Below are 22,502 nucleotides of genomic sequence, written 5' to 3'. Positions count from 1 at the left end.
AATTTCAATCTTTGTTTTGCATTTGCATTCCAAAAGAAATCAAGTTGTTGAAGATTTTATTTATTCGACAGACAAAGATCACAAGTAGGCAGAGGCAGGCAGAGGGAGAAGAGGAGGAAGCAGGCTCCCTGCTGAGCAGAGAGCCCGATGCGGGCTCGGTCCCAGGACCCTGAGATCATGACCTGGGCTACTGAGCCACCCAGGCGCCCCAGAAATCAAGTTCTAATTCATGAATTTCGGTTGATAAAATTACCTTATGACTTGCCTGATATAGTAAGGCATTTTTTAATTATGTAGATACCCTCAATCTCCAACAAGAGAATCAAGATTTTGGTAGCAGGAATGGCTGTTTCCCTGTCCTTTCCTTGAAATTGGAATGGCTACAACCGCTCTTGTACTTTTTTTTTTTTTTAAGATTTTATTTATTTATTTGACAGATAGAGATCACAAGTAGGCAGAGAGACAGGCAGAGAGAAAGGAGGAAGCAGGCTCCCTGCCGAGCAGAGAGCCCGACATGGGGCTTGATCCCAGGACCCTGGGATCATGACCCGAGCTGAAGGCAGAGGCTTTAACCCACTGAGCCACCCAGGCACCCCCACTCTTGTACTTCTCTAACCCCTCATATGATGAGTTTTCGTATTCTAATTGCCATGCCTCTCACTGGACCTTGCCCGTTTGTCGTTGCTTTTGTTCTTGCTGCTATAGTCTTACCAGGTTGCAGGGTCAGCAAGCTAAATAAAAAGGCAAAATAGAGACTTTCCTCCATTTTCATTAAAACAGCTGCCCCAAATATTTATTAAATACCTAGTATATACCAAGTATTGTCCTCAGAAGTTTACAAATGCTGTGATTTCATTTCACCATTTCAGTGGGCTTCCAGGTCAGGCATCTATACCCTACCACATGGGTGAGAAAATAAATTTATAAAACATATGTTTCAGATAATAAACTAGTAAATAATGGAAGTTGGAGCTTATCTGATCAGGGAAGACTCAGAAGGGATGGGCAGAGGGGGGCAAATGATATCCTAGGCAAAGCAAACAAACATACCAAAAATTTTAAACTTGGAAGAAATCTTAACCAATTCTCATGTTCAGAAAAGAAAAATGATAAAAATTACTTGCTAAATGTCATGTAACTTAGGTCAATATTCTAACCTAGGCTGTATAATTTCCTCTATCTATCTATTCTATATATCTATCTAACTATTCATCTATCTAAATCCCCCAACATGGGGCCTGACCTCACAACCCTAAGAACAAGACCTGAGCTGAGATCAAGAGTTGGACGCTTAACTGACCGAGCCACTCAGGGGGCCCTTCCGCAATCCTTTTAAGCCAATATGCTTTGGATATTTTTTAATGCAACTTGAAAAATTAATCTTTTCTGAATTTAAGTCTAATAACCTTCAAAGTAAAAATAAAAATTTAATTAAACTACCTTTTCCCTCCCAATGCAAGAGGGATCTCTAATGTAGCCAGGGAAGATCAGAACAGAAAGATGACACCTAGTTAAGTCCTGAACAAGTAACCAGTTAACTAAAGTCAGCTCCTTTAAGGTACCTTTCCTGATCACTTTATCTAAAGGTCAGATGACCCTTCTAATTATCCTTACAATATCTGTCACCATTTGCAATTCTGACTATTGTCTATTTTCTCCCCTATTCCCTCTGGACTACACCACCAACTTTTTACTCATAACTCAAGTTCTCAGACTTTTTTGGTACCAGGTACATTTTACACCAGCAGTTCATAAACTACATCCACAGCCAGCTGCTAGTTTCTGGAAGTAGTTTTATTGGAACATAGTTATACCCTCTCATTTACAAATTGTCTACTGACTGCCTTCAAGTTGAACAGCTGATCCTATGACTTCTAAACCCTTTAAACCTATCTGGCCATGGGTGGGGGAAACCAAACTTACTCTTTCCTGCTTTGTACTTTTAAAAAATTACTGAGGAATCCAAAAGAGCTTTTTGTCCATGTGGCTTATATGTACTGATAGTTACTATATTAGAAATTCAATCTAATAAACTTTTTAAAGTATTTCTTTATTTTAAAATTACCATCACAATCTCATTGATATGTGCAATTTGAGAAAAAAGGCAGAGGACCATAAGGGAAGAGAGGAAAAAATGAAACAAGACAAAACCAGAGAAGGAGACAAACCATAAGAGACTCTTAATCTCAGGAAACAAACTGAGGGTTGCTGGAGGGGAGGTGGGTAGGAGGGATGGGGTGGCTGGGTAATGGACATTGGGGACGATATGTTCTACAGTGAGCACTGTGAATTGTGTAAGACTGATGGATCACAGACCTGTATGCCTGAAACAAATAATACATTATATGTTAATTTTAAAAATATAAAAAGGATAAAAAATAAATAAAACTACTATTACATTTACATTAAATGTAAAAATGACATTTTAAATGTTTATGAAAAATAACTTTTCCATAATAGGGAAAAAAATGTGTTTCACATTTTTGCACATCTTTTTAATGTCTGATGCAATACAATGCAATGGGACATTCATTACCTGCTTTTGCATTTAATCTATTAAGATGCCACATGCCATGTAGCCTCTGGGAAACTCCAGTGTACTCTCCTGTCTCATTATTGTGAAAAACAGTTTTGACACTCAAAGGGTCTTGAGAAGTCCCAGGATCCCTGAACCATTAAACTTTTGGTCCTGAACTTCTGCACTGAGAAACTCTGAGAATAGACCCTGTTTGTTTTGCTCACTCTTGTGTCTCCAGCACCTAGGACAGTACCCAGCCCAAACCAGGTACTCAAGTTATTTCTGGAAGGAATGACTAAATCAAGTAAACAGCATGAAGGACTCCAAGGAGGAGGAACAGCATATGTATACAAGCAGAACTCACTTATCCCTATGCCCCTGTAAGTAGAATGAATTTACTGTTAATAAACACCTTAAAGAGAATTCACAACTGAAATTCAGAATTCACTTTAAAATAACTGATCGGTGCTGATCTTTGACAAAGGAACAAAAGCAAAAGAGAAAAGACAGACTTTTCAATGAATTATGCTGGAACAACTCGATATCCACATACAAAAAAGATTAGACACAGATCTCACACCCTTCACAAAACAATTAGCTCAAACTGAATCACTGACCTAAGTGTAAAATCCCAGAAGATAATGGGAGAAAATCTAGATGACCTTGGGTTTAGCAAGGACTTTTCAAAAACACCACCAAACACATGAACCAGGAAAGAAACAACTGATAAGTTGGACTTGATTAAAATTAAAAATGTCTGCTCTGCAAAAGATACTGTCATAAGAATGAGAAGACAAACCACAGACTGGGAGAAAATATTTGCAAAAGACTTATCTGATAATGGACTGTTATCCAAAATATACAAAGAACTCTTGAAATTCAACAATAAAACTACCAACCCAACTTACACCTTAACAGACACCAGCCAAAGATATACAGATGGCAAATGAGCATATGAAAAGGTGCTCCACATCATCTGTCAAATTAAAACAAGAAGATACCACTACACATCTTTTAGAATGGCCAAAATCCAGAACACTGACACCACCAAATGCTGGTGGGCATGCGGATCAACAGAAATGCTCACTAATTGCTGGTGGAAATGCAAAACGCTACAGTCACTATAAAAGACAGACTGGCAGTTTCTTACAAAACCAAATTTACTCTTACCATAAGATCTAGCAATCATGCTGCTCAGTATTTATCCAAAGGAGTTGAAAACATGTCCACACAAAAACCTACACATAGGTGTTTATATTATAAGCAGCTTCATTTGTAATTGCCAAAATTTGAAGCAACCGAGATGCTGTCCTCTGGTAGGTGAGTGGATAAATAAAGTGGTACAACCGGACAGTGAGTATTATTTAGCACTAAAAAGAATTGAGCTACCAAGCCATGAAAAGACACGGAAGAACCTTCAATGAATATTACTAAGTGAAAGAAGCCAATCTGAAAAGGCTACATGCTATATGATTCCAATCATACGACATTCTGGAACAGGCAAAACTATGGAGACAGTAAAAAGATCATAGCTTGCCCCCAGACGTTTAGGGGAGGGAGGAATGAATAGGTGAAGCACAGAGGACTTCCGGGGCAATGAAGCTGTTCTTCTGTACACTGTAATGGTGGATACATAGCGTTCATCTTTCATTTGTCAGAACTCCTAATGCAGAACACCAAGATGAACCCTAATGTAAAGCGTGGACTCTGGGTGATAACGATGTGTCAATGCAGGTACATCAAACTGTAACAAATGCACAACTCTGGTGGACAACTACTGACAATGGGAGAGCTATGCATGACCAGGTGGGGGCAGGGTGAATATGGGAAATCTCTGTACCTTCTGTTCAATTTTGCTACTGAATCTAAAACTGCTCTAAAAAATAAATTCACCTAAGAAAAAAAGAAAACACTATGTGGTGAAGTGAATCATTTGATTATCATAAACACAGTCTAAGAAAAAAAAAAAAAACAAAAACCAGATGTACTTCCATACCAATTCTCTAAGTTTTCAAAATGTTTATGTTTGTAACATCAGAGTTCCACAACTCACCAATTCCTAGACAGTAATTTCAATTTTTAGTGATGCACTACTGACAACATACCTGGAGAATGTGGCTATGTACAGTGAAAAGAATTTGACTGGAAGGAGAAACTCAAACCTGAATTCCTACTTCAGCTCTTATTAAGTATTTTGATATTGAGCAAAATTACAATATCCTGGGCCTCAAATTTCTCATTTGTGCAGGGCCCTAGGTGGCTCATTTGGTTAAGCAGCAGACTCCTGGTTTCGGCTCGGGTCATGATCTCAAGGTCCTAGCATGGAGTCTGCTTGTCCCTCTCCCTCTGCTCCTCTCCCTGCTGGTGCACACAGGCCCTCTCTCTCTCAAATAAGTAAGTAAATAAAATCCTTAAAAAAAAATTTCTCATTTGTTAAACTATTAAAACTACCACAACACTGGACATCAATTAACTGAGATCATATACATGGAAACATTTGATATATTAGTAACAACACAATCACCTGGTGATGTTTACAGACTCATACTAGGAACCCAGCAATTAATCACTTAATAAAAAAGACCTGGACTATACAGGATTTTACTGAAAACTGTTGTTTCAACCTACTGTGTTCATGTTCATGACCTCAATTTGGGATTCTGTCTGAAGTCTGACAAAGATCAGAGTTTGCTGTGAATGAAGCTCTATAAACTGGGCACCTATCGACCTATAAAGAACTGTGCCAGCAGCTTCATACACCCTATTTATGTAAGCCTCAGAAATTAGGCTGTAGCTCCATACTACAGATGAGGAAACTAAAGATCAGAAAAATTAAGAATAAGCACAGAGCCTGATTTCAGACTGTCTGCTTTGTCCCTAAGTCTCATTTCTTTCCAATAACCCTCAAAAACAGTATAATCTCCTACTGGCACTGAATATTTAACTTCTCATCCAGCACATCTTTTCAATTTATATACAAGTTGACCAAAAAGAAAATAAAACGAATAAAAAGAAAGAAAAGAAAAAAGAAAATTTCCCTAAATTCTTTAAATTAAATCTTTGGCCCTAGCAAGTAGTTGCTTTTTGAAATTTTTTGTATCAAAGTGGTAGAATCTGATAGTCTGAGTTTGTCATTAAACCATCAGACATTAAATCAAATTATCAAGCAGTGAAAAGCTGAGAAATATGAGTAAAAGAAGCAGAAAGAGGATCAAGCAGACTTTCTCAACCTTATTTCACACCATACATTACTAAATAATGGAATTACTGGTAACACACTTGAACTTATCAAAACTTTATCATAACCATGATTACAACACAATCACTGCTGCAATATAACCAAATCTCAGTGTGTCCAATATTCACTTATTTGTATCCAAGTTTGAATACAATGGTTTATTACCACAATTATGTTTTGTATTCTCTCAGGATGTAAAACTGTCACACAGTCCAGAAGATATTTTGTTTCCTCTTTTGCTCTGTCTTGGCATTAAGCTATACTACCCAGTTCTATCTACACTGTAACATACAACCCATTCAATTCCATATTCCATCTGAAAAATATGGCAGATAAATACACACACACACACACACACACAGAAGCCATAAATTTTAAATCAGATCAAAACTGGCAGTAACCCATGAAGAGCTGGTAATACTAAGCTAAACAAAAAAGAGTATATTGCTTGGGAGACAGAACACATTAATGAGGTAAAAAGTCATAATACATTATATGATAGGTAGCTCTTTTACTAGTAAAAGAATAGAAAAACAATGGAATTTATGAAAAAGAAATGCCATATTAAAAATTCATGGAGCCGGGACGCCTGGGTGGCTCAGTTGGTTAAGCGGCTGCCTTCAGCTCAGGTCATGATCCCAGGGTCCTGGGATTGAGTCCCACATTGGGCTCCTTGCTCAGCAGGGAGCCTGCTTCTCCCTCTGCCTCTGCCTGCCTCTCTGTCTGCCTGTGCTCACTCTCTCTGACAAATAAATAAATAAAATCTTTAAAAAAAAAAAGTTTCTAAAAAATTCATGGAGCCTTTTCAAATTAAGTATTTCATTGAAAATTATAATTTGTGTCTTCTTAAGCATTATATTTGAAACTCCAGCCAAATCATTTCCGATATTTCAAATAAGGATGTAACACATGAACTAACTTATACTCAAATTTTCCTCAAACTTAAAACAAAAAATAGAAGATTTTTCTCAAACTAAGATTCTATTCTCCGGTGGGGGGGGAGGGGATCCACATTTTTCTACAAAAATTGAATGTTTTATTTTCCTGTGTTTAATAATCTAAAACCCAGTAGTAGCACATTCTGAGTCATCTGACTCCATCTGTTAGCCAAATAATTGAATGCTCCCGTTCGCATTTATGGTCACACTGGCTCCTCCCAAGTCAGTACTACAGTACTCTAATCATGAAGGACTAAAGACAAAAGCAGAAGGCCACCTCAAATGCAAATGATGCACTGGTATAAAGCAAAGCCCTAATGGCATCATGGTTTTCACTGAAGCATTTATATGCTGGTAGGAAAATGCAACAGGTATGGTGACCATACTATACCGGCCAATTCTGGAATGTTTAACTCAAAAAGAAGAGCATAACAACAGTCCATTACATAACCCATGTTGTTTCTCAAGACTTCAATTTAGCAGACAGTATCCAGTCCTTTAGTAAATCAGTATAATTCGAATTTCACCCTGATTTTGCAGTTTTGTTTGTATTTAATGTACAAGTTATGAACTGTCACCAACATCTAACAGAACTGAATCCTGTCTAATAAACTCTGTTCGCTGTCCCCACACAGTTTTCCTAGCTCACCAGCTACTCTTCAGTTTCCTTTATGGATTGCTGCTCTTCTCCCCAACCTCTTGACAATGGGAGTTGTCCATGGTCCTCACTCCGTTGATCTCATTCAGTCTTACACTTTTTAAATTCCACCATCTCCAGCCCAGATTAAAAAAACAAACCAGGGGCACCTGGGTGGCTCAGTGGGTTAAAGCCTCTGCCTTCGGCTCAGGTCATGATCCCGGGGTCCTGGGATCGAGCCCCGCATCGGGCTCTCTGCTCCGAGCCTGCTTCCTCCTGTTTCTCTCCCTGCCTCTCTGCCTGCTTGTGATCTCTGTCTGTCCAATAAATAAATAAATTAAAAAAAAAAAAAAAAAAAACCCTCCAGATTTCTCTTAAACCCAAGATTTGTACATCCAACTTCCTAGGTATCCCGGGGGGCAGGGATGGGGTGGGGGGTAGAGGAGGGCTGCTGAACAAAGCTGAACTCCTTGTCTTCTCCCAGACTACTCCGCCCCACCACCTTCCCCTCTCTTGATGGCCACTCCATCCCTCCAGTTACTCAGTTCAAAAGCCTTAGAAGTCATCATTCTTTTTTTCATAGCACAACTAAAACCACCAGGAAATCTTACTCTACCACCTTTAAAAATATACCCAGAATCCAGCCGCCACTCACACCACCTCTCTGAATACAATTAACATAGTTCAAGCCACCATTATCTCTCACCAACATTATTACAAGAGCTTCTAAACAGCACCCCCCTCCACTCCACTTCCATCCTTGTCTCCCAACCCCTACTCCAGTATGTTCTGAGCACAGCAGTCAAAAAATCCAGTTAAAATTTATATCAGGTCATGTCACTCCTCTGCTCAATACCCTTCCTTGGCAACCCATATCCAAGTAACAGATACAATCTTAAACAGCCTATATGGCCCTACACAAAATGATTACTCTCTGACTTCAGCTCCCACTTCTTTCCCTCTCACTCACTGCATTAGCCTCCTGGTTCCCTAAGACTAAGATGTTCCTTTGGGCCTCTGCTTTAACATACTTTTCTCCTGAATGTACTGATAACTAATTCTCTCACCCTCTTCTAATCTTTGTATGCTACCTTCTCCATGATGCCTACCCTGCTCCCTCTATTTAAAACAGTGACCAGCACTTTGCCCACAGACCCCACCACTATGCACTGCTAATCCTTACCCATTCCACTACCCACTCTTTCCTCCCTTCTCCTCTCCCATTTCTGCTCCATCTTTTTCCCACAGAATGTATTACCTTCTATCAGGCTACACAATTTAATTATTATGCTTGTTGTTGTAGCAGCACTCCTCCTCCTCAACCTGGAAGGCAGGAATTTTTGTCAGGTTCAATGATGTATCCCAAATACTTAAAAATGCCTAGCACACACACAGGCTCAATAAATTATTTGTTGGGTGAACAAATAAATCAGAAAGCGAAAGAACTTTAGAGCAATAACATCCAAAGCTAGATAGATTAGAGTGATGCTTTTTAAAATCCTCAAAGAGAATGATTACTATTCTAGAATTCTAAGTGCAATCAAAATTACCTAAAAATATTGAGGGCAGAACAATGATGCAAAGTCTCAAAACACTACTTCCCCTGGATATGTTTCAGGAATCTCCTGGAGGACAAACCCTTCAAATATAAGGGAACAAACCAAGAAAAAGGGCAACATGGGCTACAATTAAGTAAGAGTTAACCCACAAGAAAGGTAAAAAGAACACTGACAATGACAATTTTACACTAGTGGAAGAAGGCAACATGAAGCATCAAGCACTGTGAACACACAGACAAGTGTTAAGGACTGTGGGGCGGAATTAGCGGTAAGCACAGGGAAGACAAAGCAAACAAGACAAGCATTAACGTCAAGGAAAATTATACAAATTCCAATTAAACAGTACAAGGAAAAAAGTAACAACAGCTTACTACATGGCTCAAATTGTGAATAACTTTTATAATCATAATAATGCAAATACAAAATCATGATGTTACTAAATTGAGAGTATATAAATGGGAAGGTTTGTATATGTGATAGAGACAGAAAGACAAGTTAAATCCACAAAAGGAATTCAACAGATAAGGCCTAAAACTGAAATCTGTATTCAATAATAGAAACATGTTAGAGACAAAGACGGTAAATACAAAAATAATCAACTCAGTAAAAACAGTTGCTGCTGGCAAAGGACACCTGGAGAGGACTAGAGGCTGGAGTTTTTCTTCAAAAACACCAACGTAATAGAGTATTTTATTTTGAATTAAATGTGCATGTAGAACTCCAGAGAAAAAGGAAAAAGCAGTTCAAAAAGTTGGTATAAGAAATCACAAACTGCATGTATTGCTTAAGGAAGGACAGAAATTTGTTTTCAAAGATTGGATTCGAAGTACTGGCAAAGATGTGGGGAAAGAGACTTTCCTACACTGTTGGAAATGTCCACTGTAGAAGCTTCTAAGACTTGGCAGTTTGTTTCAAATTTTAAAGTGTGTATACTCTATGACCCAGCAATTTCTTCCAAGTCCCGCTTCTAACTTACAGTTGGCAAAGGTTTATGTATCCGGATGCCTACAGCAATCCTGTTAATCACAGCAAATAAACTGAAAATTCAAGTCCTATCTTAAGAGAGTGACTAAAATATATGGTCCATACAACAGAACACTATGCTGTATTTAAAAACAAGATGGACTCATATATACTAATATAAGAATCAACCTTTTTAAATGAGTGGGTTAAAAAATAAAGCCACATAATACCATAATCCTACTTACGTTAAAAGAAAAAAATAGTTAAATAAATACACACGCTGATATGGCTGTCGTATGTTTGTATGTACCATATAATGACAGAAAAGAAACTGCAAACGCATACAAACTGCAGAATACGGTTTTTAAAGACTTAAAGCAAGGGATCAGAGAAGGAGAGAGACAACTCAAATTTGGAACCAAAAACCACAGAGATCAGAGATGGGAACACTGAACTACAGGCACACAACATATCAAAACTGCAGGATACAGACTATAAGCACAAACGTCATCATTTAGAATTACACAGTTCAGGGGTGCCTGGGTGGCTCAGTCAGTTAAGCATCTGCCTTTAGCTCCGGTCATGATCCCAGGATCCTGGGATTGAGCTCCACATCAGGTTCCCTGCCTAGCGAGGAGCCTGCTTCTCCCTCTCTCTCTCCCCCACTGCTCGTGTTCTCTTTCTCGCTCACACTCTCTCTCAAAAAATAAAATCTTAAAAAAAAAAAAAAAAAGGAATTACACAGTTCAAATACGTAGTTAGTGGCAAGTGGTAATCATTTAACAGGCAAATACCTACAAGGATTTATATCAAAGAAATTAAAATATCTATGGCTGACTTTAAAAAAATGTAACACACGTACACATAGACTAGAAACTACGCCAAAATGTCTACAATGGTTACTCTCCAATCATCAGATTATGAACGATCATGGGGAAGATAAGGGTTGCATTTCTGTATGTATTCCTCAAATGTTCCATAAAACATATATATTATTTTGGTAATAAAAAAGGATTAAATTTCAGTACGTATTTTGTGTCCCCATACTTTCCCGCTAATGAGTTGCTGGAGACTTCATACAAAAATTGAAACACTGAGAAATCAAGAGCTGATTTTCTCTACCTGCCTTGATGCTTTTTCTCTCAGATTTTTTTTTCCCTTAAAATGCCTCAAATATATGGGTACTAATAGGGGAAAAAATTTGAAACCGCCATTCATGTAAAACTATCCATATATCTCATATACATATTTTAGTTTATACTTTAAAATATCATAAATTTAGCATTTTCAAAGTTAACTGCAAGATAAAATAAAATTTTTCAGATCACCTTGCCAAACAAAATCAAAAGAATAGTCTACAGAGATCAATTCACAACTATCTGTTTTAAGACAACTGAAGTTGTCCCTAACAAAGCTAAATCAGAGTTTTTCTCACACACACACGCACACACCTGAATTTTAACCAAACTCAAAGGGGCAGAAGGTAAAACACAAAGGAGAAAATAAAATAGCAAGAGTTTTGAGAAGTTAGATTATTCCATTTACTTAAACCAATTATTGAAGTAATCTTTCCAAGGTAGAGTCTTTGAAAGAAGCTAGTATAAACTAATTTTTTTTAAGATTTTATTTATTTATTGAGAAAGTACAAACAGGAGTGGCAGGGAGAGGGAGAAGCAGGCTCCCACTGAGCCGAGAGCCTGGTATGGGACTCAAACCCAGGACCCTGGGATCACGACCTGAGCGGAAGGCAGATGCTTAACCTCTGCTTTACAGACTGAGCCACCCAGGCGCCCCTACACTAAATTTCACTGCAGCTAAGTCTGTCAGAATGACAATAATAAATAACAAGGACAGTGTAACACTTCCTATAAAATTCATGACTGCCATTAAAATTCTTCTAACTTTTTAAAAAAATATTTCTCACTGGCAATATCTACTTTTAAAATAAAGATTATATGTCCAAAGGTTTTCCCTCAAACTTTCTCTTTCTCCTCCCATGTGTTCCCCATACCCTCTGCTATTAAAAACAATCAGGGTGTGCCTAGGTGGCTCAGTCAGTTAAGAGTCTGAGTCTGACCTCGGCTCAGGTCTTGACCTCAGGGTCCTGGGTTGGAGCCCTCCCCTGGTCCAGCTAAGTGCTCAATGGGGAGTCTACCTATTTCCCTCACCCTCTCCCTCTCCTTCTCCCTCCGCCCCTCCCCCTGCTTGTGATCTTTCTCCCTGGTCTCTCAAATAAATAAATAAAATCTTAAAAACATACAAAAACCACAAGTAAGTTCAACGTGACTGGGCAATCTCAAACCTAATGAGAGGTCTTTGTTAGTTACCATCCTGGTCGCTTTGGCTCAAGCTTAGGAGAATAAACTGAACCAAAACAGACAATTTTATCTGTATTATTCAGCTTAGAGTGCCTGAAGATTTACCAAAACAAAACAAAAAACTAAAAGTAATTGGGACACATAGGAGCTGGTCACAATGGCGTGTTTTCTTCATGAAAATTCATCAAGCTGTATATTTACCTTTAGTTTGAGCATTTTTTTCTATTTATGCTATACTTCAACAAAAAAATTTACATTTAGAAACAAAAATACTATCGCTCTAGATAGTCTCCAAAATCTCCTGGAACACTATCAGGCTTCCTCATTGGCTAATCCATCACAACACCTCTCCCCTCCTCTGCTCAGTTTCTTAATGTGTCTATTACATCTTTAACCAACCACAGTCTAGTATTCACTAACTATAAATACTTTAAACTGATGGCTTCACCCATGTTTCCTTTAGAAAATACCACAGAAGCCATCAAATGCGGATTTACCACCTCCTTCCCTCCCTTCAGAATGAAGAAGGGACCGGCACTTACGGCTATCTCTCACCTACTAAGACTTCACAACCCTTCTATTATATTATCCCTCTTTCTTACATAAATCCCTCCCTTTTTCTCTCAGACCATCCCTCTAATAACCAAACACGCTCTAGTATTGTCCATCTGGCTTCTGTGAGACCACATCCCCCCTGTCTGGGAGACCACATCCTACCTCACTATCTCATTCTGGAAGTCCCATAAATATCTCAAATCCAACATGCCAGAACTTTCAATTTTACTGCTATCTTTCTGTCCCTATTCCCTCCTTCAGTCTTTCCCACCTTGGTAAACAGCACTATACTCCACACAGCTGCTCAAGCCAAAAACCACCTAATTCCTTCCTTCCCTCACCTCTCACATCTAATCCACCAACAAGTCCTGTTAATTCTATCTCCAAAATATATCTTAAACCCATCCACTTTTCTTCATCTTAACTGCCACCACCTTAATCCAGGTCATAATCCACTACTGCCTAATCAAAGAAATGGTCGTCTGACCAATCAGTTCTCCAAACAAAAGCTAAAGCTATCTTAAAAGTTAAAAGTGAATTATGCTACTCCTTTAATTGAAACCTTCTGATGGCTTCTCAGTACCCTTAAAATAAAATTTACATTTCTTACTTTGACTCCAGGATCTGATCCCTGGCTATCTCTCCCCATCATCCATTTGTTCCAACAACACACACTTCCCTCAACTTTTAGAACAGTAAGTACATGCTCATTCAAGCCTCAGGGCCTTCACCTCTGCTTCTCATTCACTCTGAAAGGTTCTCCCTTCACTCCTTCAAAGGGCTAGCTTTTTATCCTTTTATCATAGCTTTAAAGACAGCCCTTCTTGACAGCAGGTCTCCATCCCACCTCCATTATTCCTTACTTCAGCACTTTTTTTTAACTCCTTTATAGTACAGATGGTTCTCAACTTACAGTGGCTTCACTTATGATTTTTTCCTTTATGATGGTGCAAAAGCAATAGGCTGTACTTTGAATTCTGAATCGTGAATTCAGAATTCTGAATCTTTTCCCAGGCCATCAATGTACAGTATGATACTCTCTCCTGATGCTGAGCAGCAGTAGCAAGCCACAACTCCCAGTCAGCCAGGCAATTCAGAGAGAAAACAACCAATACACTAATAACCACTGTTTTTCACTTTCAGTACAGTATTCAATAAACTGCGTGAAATATTCAACTTATTATAAAATTGGCTTTGTGTTAGATGATTTTGCCCAACTGTAGGCTAATGTGTTTTTAGCATGTTTAAGGTAGGCTAGGCTAAGCTATGATGTTTAGTAGATTAGCTGTACTAATGCATTTTCAAAGTACGATATTTTCAATTTACAAGGATTTACAAAGAAACATAACCCCACAGTAAGTGGAGGAAGATCTGTACATATCACAATTGCTAATTTTATTTCCCTCACTAGAATGTAAATGGCAATATTTACAGAAATTAAGAAACTTAACAACTCATTTTTTAAATTATTTAAGCATTTTCTACGGATAGGTAACTGTGCTTTTAAGGTACAGTGTTCCACAAACAAAATAAATAGTAAGTGACAGAGCGAAGAGACACCTCCAGGTCTAATTCTTCAGAGCTGTCCCCTTCACCCCTCAACAATACTGCTACTCTAGCATTAGAATATGGGGAATGGGGCTGGCTGTAGCCTCACGAACCAATGAAAACTAAGGCTTGGAGAGTTTAAATAATCTGCCCAAAGTAGCACAAGTAGATATTTGAGAGACTTAAGTACAATCATGAGCAAAGGCAGATTAGGTACAGAGACTATTCAAGAAACAAAAAAGCCAGCCTGACTAGGTAGGACAAGAAGAAACATTGGAGGATAAGGCTGGAGAACCACATTTTAAGGACAGTGTGAGGGTTATTAGTTTGTCAGTCATTCAATAAATATTTACTGAGCACCAAGTACATACCAGAAACAATGCTAAACTCTAGACCAACAAGGGTGATTAAGACAAAGTCCTCATAAAGACTACAGTCACGGAGATTGCCTTCCTAGTAAGAGGGGCAAAGCAGTACACAAAAAATACAGTTCAGAGGGATACCTGTTAAGAGTGGGGTCCAGCGTGCTATGGGAACACAGAGAGATGACACCCAATTCAAGATGGGAAGTCCAGGGACAGTGTCTCAGCTAAATGATGTCTAGGCTATTATAGAGCTAAACTGAAAGAAAGAAAATATGGTGCACAGAGGCACTTGCAAGTACATAACTGAAAATGCCTGTGTACTTACTCTCCATATCAAGGAACTCTGTACCTCATACCGAAGTTCTTATAAGTTGCCTACATTAGAAAGCTCCCTTCAACTACAATAGGAAGAACTGAAGGGAGAAGGCAGAGACCAAAAGTAGACAGACCACTTACAAGGCAGAAGACTTGAATGTAAATATGAAAATGACTGAGGGAGAAGCAATACAAGATTTCAGACAACCAGATAGCAACAATATCAGGACCCGATGACCAACTGAAAATGGGGTCAAGAGCCTTGGACAGTTGGAAATAATAAAGGTTTTAGTTTTTGACATGTAAATCTTTAATACCTTGGTATATAAAAGTGGAAAATACCTGAGGGAAAAGACACTGTCAAAAGAATGAGAAGACAAACCACAGACTGGGAGAAAATATCTGTAAAAGACTTATCTGATAAAGGAATGTTATCCAAAATATACAAAGAACTCTTGAAACTCAACAATAAAACTAACAAACCAACTTAAACCTTAACAGACACCTCGTAGGTCAGGAAACAAGTATGTATTGAGTGTTAGGCACTGAGGATATAGGAATACAAAACACAATTCTTGCCCTTATGCATTAGATACTCTAATAATTATAGCCATGGAAAACCAAGTAATTTTGAGGGCTTTAGAAAAAACCACTATTTAAAAGAAGTGATTAAGGATCTTACTATTATAAAAGTAGAAAATTTATCCCCAGTTGCTTCTTGGAGGAAGGGAGCCAGGGAGGGTTGGGAAGTCTGAGGTTTTCATACACTGGTTTTGTTTGTAGGGAGGGTGTATACCAAAAGTATTCAGAATTTAAACATTTACACAGTGTGTATGGAAATTCCACAATTACAGCCAAAAGGCTGTAACATCTCTTTAAGCAGATAAAGAAAAACCTACAATCTTTGGAGACTGAATAAATCAACAGCTCTGAAACACAATTTGAGGGGTCACTTTGCAGTGTTACTGAACTTACTATTGCTCTCATTATGTAAGACTTGTTTTCAAAACACTGTATATACAGAAAATGAAGTCCTAGTCTTCACATTATGTCATTGCTGTCATAGCTAGATATATTCTTTATAACTCCAATTAGTTTAAGCCTAATTATAATAGTCTTTAAATTATAGTACTAAAGAATACTGCTCTACATCAATTTTATAAGAACTCTGCAAAGCTCAGAAGGAACAGATATTAAACTAAAGTGAATTAAATTTCTGAATTTGTAGTTTGTGGAGTACTTACCATGAAAAGTTCCGTATCTATTAATTATACCATACTTCAGTTTAAAATATTAATAAATGTTACTAAATTATGCTGGAAAGATGCCAACAGGGGGCATCTGAACCAATTCTATACCTAAAGGAAAGATTTTGGCAAAGCAAACTTTAAGCCTGCAACTAACCATTTCAGATCACAAGTTTCTGTAATTTCCAGAATGAAAAATTACACAATTTGTATAATCCACTTTAAGTCTCAAAGTCTACTTGTTATAAACTTCTCCTCAAATCAATACCCTCTCCTCCACAATTTGAGCCAGTAGCTCCCTGATAAAATTACCAGACCATTACATTTATCACACTACACTTTGCTCTACCCTTATGTCCAAAAGAGGTGGTAACACCGCAGACACCTAACAGTCAAAGGGATTCATGGTTCAACCTTTCCAGGTTAGTTAACGCCAAGTGCCTGGAAGCTAACTGATCCATAAATGTAAAGGTGCTAAAAGGAAAGTTCATTTAATCACTTTGGTTTTTAAATTCCAGACCAAACAAAACTTATCCAAATCCTTTACTATATAAATTTCCAAATGCCATGATCTCAAAAGTGCCTGTTCATTTATCATCCAAACCTCTTATTTTCATTCTGTACAACTAACAAAATGCAGTAAAAAAAACCCAAGAACTAACGATGTACCATGTGATTTCACATATTCTGGTCTACCAACTTCCAACGTATCCATCATACCAAGATAAACTCCTACCATTAGTTTCTAAATAATAACAGCCCTAGCAGCAAACATTTATTAAGCACTTACCATGGGCCTGCCACTGCTCCAAGTCCTTCATCTATTATCATCTCATCAGTTCTCCCAACAATCCTAGGAGGTAGGGACTGTGATTACACCCATTTTGCAGATAAGGAAAATGAAGCGCTGAGAGTTTAAGCATCCTGCCCAAGGTCACAAACCGGTGTGGCAGGAGGGACTTCAGAGTCCATGCTCCCAACATTCAACTGCTGAAAAGAGTTAACAATTTACCCTTGACAGCCGCTTATCTGGAAATGGTAAATGTTCAACTGCTAGAACTGGCAGTCGAATCGCTGCCCTATATCCAGGCTCACGGCTTCTGTGACTTTGACAAATCAGCTACACAATGTGATTTTTCCCAACACACAAACTGGGACTTCTTTCGATGTCAGAACAAATTCTGAATCTTTCCAGGAATGGAGAAAGAAAAACCTACGCAGCACTGTGGTCCAGGTTACCCACATTCCTAAGTTATATCTCAGAGACTCGAGAAAGGCCCCCAAACTACCTGACAAATGACGCCCAGGAAAACCAAGGTTTACAATAAAAAGCTGGGGCTTCCCTGGCAAGCCGTGCACGCGATCTCCTCGCTAACGACATAAACAAGGGAGGAGGCTGTATTCTTCCCACGGCACAATGAAGGCTCAGGCCGGGAGCGGGAGCAGGAACGCAGCGCCATCAGAGACCGCCGCTCCCGGGGTCGCGGGCAGGCAGAGGAGGCCAAGGACGGCCAAGTCGCCCCGGCCGGGGCCCCGGGCCCCGGGCGGCGCGGGGAGGGGCTGGAGCGAAGGGCCGGCCACTGCCCGCACTCAGCTGACCTCCGCCATGTTGGCCGCACACCCCGGGACCCTTCACAACAAAGGCCGGCACCCGGGCTCGGGGAGCGCCCAACGCCTCACTCGGCCGGGCCCGCCTCCCGGGCGCGCGGGGGCCGGGCCGGGCGGCCGGGAGGCCCTTCCCCGCCCTCGCCAGCCAGCGCGGGTCCGACCCCCGCCGCCGGCCTGCCGGGCCCGGGGCGCCGGGGGCGGGGGCGAGGGCGAGCCGGCTCGCAACGGCGGGCAGGGCTGAGCAGGGGAGGGGAGGGGCGGGGGGCGGCGCTCGGCCGGGCAGCCGAGCTCCGGCCGAGACAAAGGCGCCCGGCGCCGGGGGCTGCCCGCGCCCCCGCCCGGGCGACGCGACCCGGCTCCGCCGCCCTTCCCTCTCGCCGCCATTACCGGGCCTGAGCGTCCTCCTCCCGGAGAACCCCTCGCGGCCAGCTCCTCCCTCCAGGCCGGGCCCCACTTACCTGTAGGCGGAGAGCGCGCCTCGGACCCCGGTCCTGGCTCAAACGCGCTCCGTCGCCGCCGCCAACCCCCGCCACTGCGGGCAGCGCCACCGCCTCTTGCCCGTGCCGGCACCGACGGGACACCCTGGGCCGCCGCCGCCGCCGCCGCTCGAGAGCGCGCCCCGCAACGGCCGCCCCGGCTCCCCCCTGGCCGCCGCCGCCGCCGTCGTTTCGCGCGTCCTCGAGCCCGCCGCGCGCCCCCGCTAAATACCACACACTGCGGCGGCCGCCATGAGGAGGCGCGGCCCCGCGCGCCGGCAGCCTGGAGGGGGCGGGGCTTCCCGCGGGCGCGCAAGCGCAGAGGCGCTCACCCGCTTGGCAGCGACCCGCGCGAGCATCGCGGTGCGGGTGTCCGGGGGTGGCGGTTGGGGCTTCGGCTCCTCGGTTACCGTTGCTGCGACTAACAGCTTGCGCCCAACAAACGCAAGCACGTCACGTTCTTGCCCGCAACCGTCCCCGCCCGGGAGAAACTGGCGCTTCCTGCCGCGTCAGAGAACTGTGGTCGCGCGCCCCCCGCGGGTCATTGTTCTGCCGCCCAAGGGGTCGTCCAGTGCCCCCGCCTTCTATTTACGGCCGGTCAGGTCTGGTTTGCTGGTTTCACACGGCGCCTCCACCGGCCCTTCCCAACTCTACTCTTTCCCAAAGGGAAAGAAACCGGCTGCGGCAGCCGCCGACCGGGACCCCACCCCTAAATGAGAAATGCAAGCCCCTCCCTGAGGTTTGAGCCGCTCTTCAGCTAAAGCGGGACGAGTTTCAAAGGCTTATTTTAGCTGACAAGTGGGTAGTATGAAAAGCACGCTTTTACCCCCTGTGCCCTCACTCGTCTGGAAGTCTCACGCATGGGATTCTGCGTTTCTTTTTCAATACAAAATAAAAGGAAAATATCATTCATAGTTCTTCGATGGGTGAAACGTCTGTATCTGAGCAAACACCAGTGTCTGAGGCATTTACAAACTGGATTTCCATGTAAAAGCCTCCGTAAAAATACTATTCTATACGAAAACTTGAAAGGTACTTTTTACATAAGATATTAGAAATCATCCAGGGAGTAGTCTTTGCATTATCCCCAAACTCCTCACCAATAGGAACGTTTTTTGGCTAGTGAGTTTTTATGTAAGCACTCTACTGAGAACACACTCAAAAGTTTGAGCTCCAAAGCCAAAGACCCAAAGTTATTTTAGGCACTGATGCAAGCTGCTAATTTCTGACTTCTCAACAAATTTGTACAGTGTTGTGTGTTAATACCTCTACTTCTCAGCCTAATATTTTGCTTATTGTGGCTGCTGTCTTTCTCTGCAACCATTAGCACATTCAGTGTTTCTTGAGGTTGGGAAAGTAAAAGACCACACGTGTTCTTAGCTGCAAGCTATACTACTAATATACTAATAACAAGGTGGTCCCCAAAGCCCAAGTCAGAGGAACTTGGGTGAGTTATGTACAGTTGTTGGTGTTATTCATTCCTTCAACAGTAAATATTTACATAGAGATTCTAATATGTTCTGTTATACACTGCGCATGGACATGCATGCAGCTTACCCACTCAGGGAGACATTCACTTACCTATTTTTCATTCCTTTCCCCAATGCCAGGCACAGGAGACACTAGTCCTATATTCAGAGTATATACCATCCAGTGGGGTACACAAACATTAATGAGTCTCACAAATATATCACTACCATTGTTACAAAAGAAAGATAAAGGTGCCTGATGCCAAGAAGGTATATAACTGGCCAGATAAATAATAGAGGATAGGTGACTGAGAAAGAACCAAAGTTTTAGAAGAAATTAAGCAGGCTAATTTCTTGGGTAAGTGGAAGACTTGAACGAAAGGGAAAGCATTTCAGAGGAAAGCCTTGCATGGTAAGAAGGCTGCCCAGTTGTAGGAACTGAAAACCAATCTCTGCTGTAGGTTTTTTCTCTTGGGCGAACAGGGAAGGGACTGAGGGAGCACAAGGCATGGGAATGTGGTACAGACAATGATGAAGTCGATGAGGTGCAGACAGAGGTGGGCTTTGTGGGCCAAGGTATCCAAATTATGTAATGGACAATACTTCTGGGGCTGGTGAGGCCAAGAAAGGATTCACTGGGGATAAAGTTGGAACTAGGCCTTGGTGTAGGGCTAAGAGTTGTCCGGAGGAAGATGGAAAGGCTTTTCAAGCTGTGGTATAACATACATGAAGTCACAATCACAAAAGAGAATGTCCGAGACTGAATGTGATGGGGAGGTAGGCTTGGCCAAGGAGATTGGACAAAATGAGTGAAGGCTGACCAGGGAGAACACTTCTGATTAGGCAAGAAATGAAGGCCTGAACCAAAAGGAGGCAAAGAGCATGCTGAGGAGGGGTTTGGAGAGACAGTTGGATCTGGAGTGAAATCAGTTGGAATTGGGGAGGATAGGATATAAAGACGAGCAAAGAGCCAAGGCATCACGTCTTTCCAGGGTTAGGTTCTAAACCCTACCCATAAAGAAAAATTTAAATGTAATCAAAATAACCCTTAAAAATCCTTTGAATTGCCCATAATTGACAGTCTACATTATCTGTTTATACAATCCCATACCAGGGATGTACATATAAATACCCAACAGTACTTGCACAAAATATAATTTTGCAATATTCCTAATTACATTATTTAAACTGCAGTTTTCTCTCACATATTTTTGGGGGCTGGGCGGGTTATAAGGTCAACAAAGTTCAGTTTCTCTCCACTTTAGGGGTAACTTTTCCATTTTCATAGGTGATGCATTCGGAGTAGTCATGTGGCCTATACTGGGTGGTAAAGTCACTTTCTCGCTCTAAGGGAGAAGAGCAACACTGGACTATTGCTCCCCAGAACTTCTGGGCCTCTACAAACAGTGCAACAGGCATTAGCAAAGAAAACCTGCCAATATGACAAAGTTCCAAACAACCTGCTTTGCCAGAATCAGACTTTTGGCTTCCTCACATCCCTGTCCCTTCTCTTATCCAGCAGCATTTATCCATCTGAAAATAACAGAGTCTCACCTGGCCCACTGCTGACAGGAGGGAAGTCACCTTATTAGCTGGTGGATTCTTTTAAGCTGCAGGGCTTCCCAGGACAAAGTGTTCCCTGGAGACACCACATACCAATCTCCAAGTGTCGAAGGTTTTACGTCAGCCACTCAGAAGCAACTTCTGCCCTTGGAATTCTCACACTTGTCTTCCTTGGTGCTGGCTCTCAGCTAGCAGAGTCAAAATTACCTCTTCCTTCTCCTGCTTCCTGCTTATGCAAAACTAATCTCATTTGATTAATTTCATCTCCACTAATCTTAACCAGATTTAGGAAGGGTTCAATCTGATTAGTTCATTCCTATTGGAGGTATGAATGGAGGCTAAGTGGGGCAGGCACATCGCTACTATAAAGGTTAAACATTTGAAGGAAAATAGCCTAGTTGTGAAGAAATTAGGCATCCGTTTCTGAATAGAAGGACAGCTCTACTTCCAGGACAGTTAATCTGTAGAAAAGCGTTTGTTAAACTGTAAAGCCAACCCCAATAGTGCTCTACTTGATGATATTTGGGATAAGGGCTGGATATTTTCAGGCCATACGGGGAAAATATTTTAGGGTAGGGAGCCTTCCTATCACCCTCAAATCACATCAAAGACAATTCCATCTACTCCAATGGGACATAAAGTGCTAGTCCTGTAGCCAACCCCTCCCTCATGAGTGTTCTGGTGAAAGCAAGTAACTTGACTTTCCTCTTTCCTACTTAGGAATACAGCAGATCCTGATGACACATCCGTACTTTGGGATCTTGTATGAACTCATAGAAACTTGATATTGAACATAGGTCAGATCCCAACTCATTAGCATCTCCTCAATGACAACTTGTCTTTTCACCATGCCTGGTGAGATTCTGTCCAAGAGATGAAGTGGGAGCACGTGGAGTAAGTAGAATGTGTTTCGACTCCCTGCATTGGTCCATGATTTTTAACAATTGAACCACATTCAAAATTAGATATCATTATTTCCTTCACATGGGAATTCTCCAAAAATACACACATACACACACATTCCTCCTCACTGCACACTCTTATGTGGCTATTTTTAAACTGTTCCATGAATTAAAAGTACTCAGACACACCTGTCTAGCCAAATCTTTGGGCACAACAGTGTACTTAATTTAAGAAACATGAATTCAAGGGCGCCTGGGTGGCTCAGTCATTAAGCATCTGCCT

At 41.2% G+C, this 22,502-nt stretch overlaps 1 protein-coding gene across 2 annotated transcripts in view; it reads right to left on the bottom strand.

Annotated features, from left to right (window-relative positions):
- Nucleotides 1-18,481, bottom strand: part of SIAH1 (siah E3 ubiquitin protein ligase 1) — a 30,515-nt gene extending 12,034 nt beyond the window's left edge. Inside the window, exon 1 of one of the 2 annotated variants that reach the window (XM_080828155.1) lies at nt 18,268-18,481. Coding sequence is in view for 1 of the 2 variants with exons in the window: in XM_080828154.1 (XP_080684280.1) it covers nt 16,992-17,022 (31 nt within the window). In the remaining variant the exon portion in view is untranslated. Of the gene's footprint in view, nt 1-16,991; nt 17,618-18,267 lie in introns of those variants that run through there. The other variant, XM_080828154.1, reaches the window with a different exon arrangement.
- Nucleotides 18,482-22,502: the final 4,021 nt, after the last annotated feature.

Source organism: Martes martes, assembly GCF_963455335.1.
Source record: "Martes martes genome assembly, chromosome: 17".
Taxonomy (NCBI): domain Eukaryota; kingdom Metazoa; phylum Chordata; class Mammalia; order Carnivora; family Mustelidae; genus Martes; species Martes martes.
Note: the sequence above shows the minus strand (reverse complement) of the source record. Positions and strands in the feature narration are given on the sequence as shown.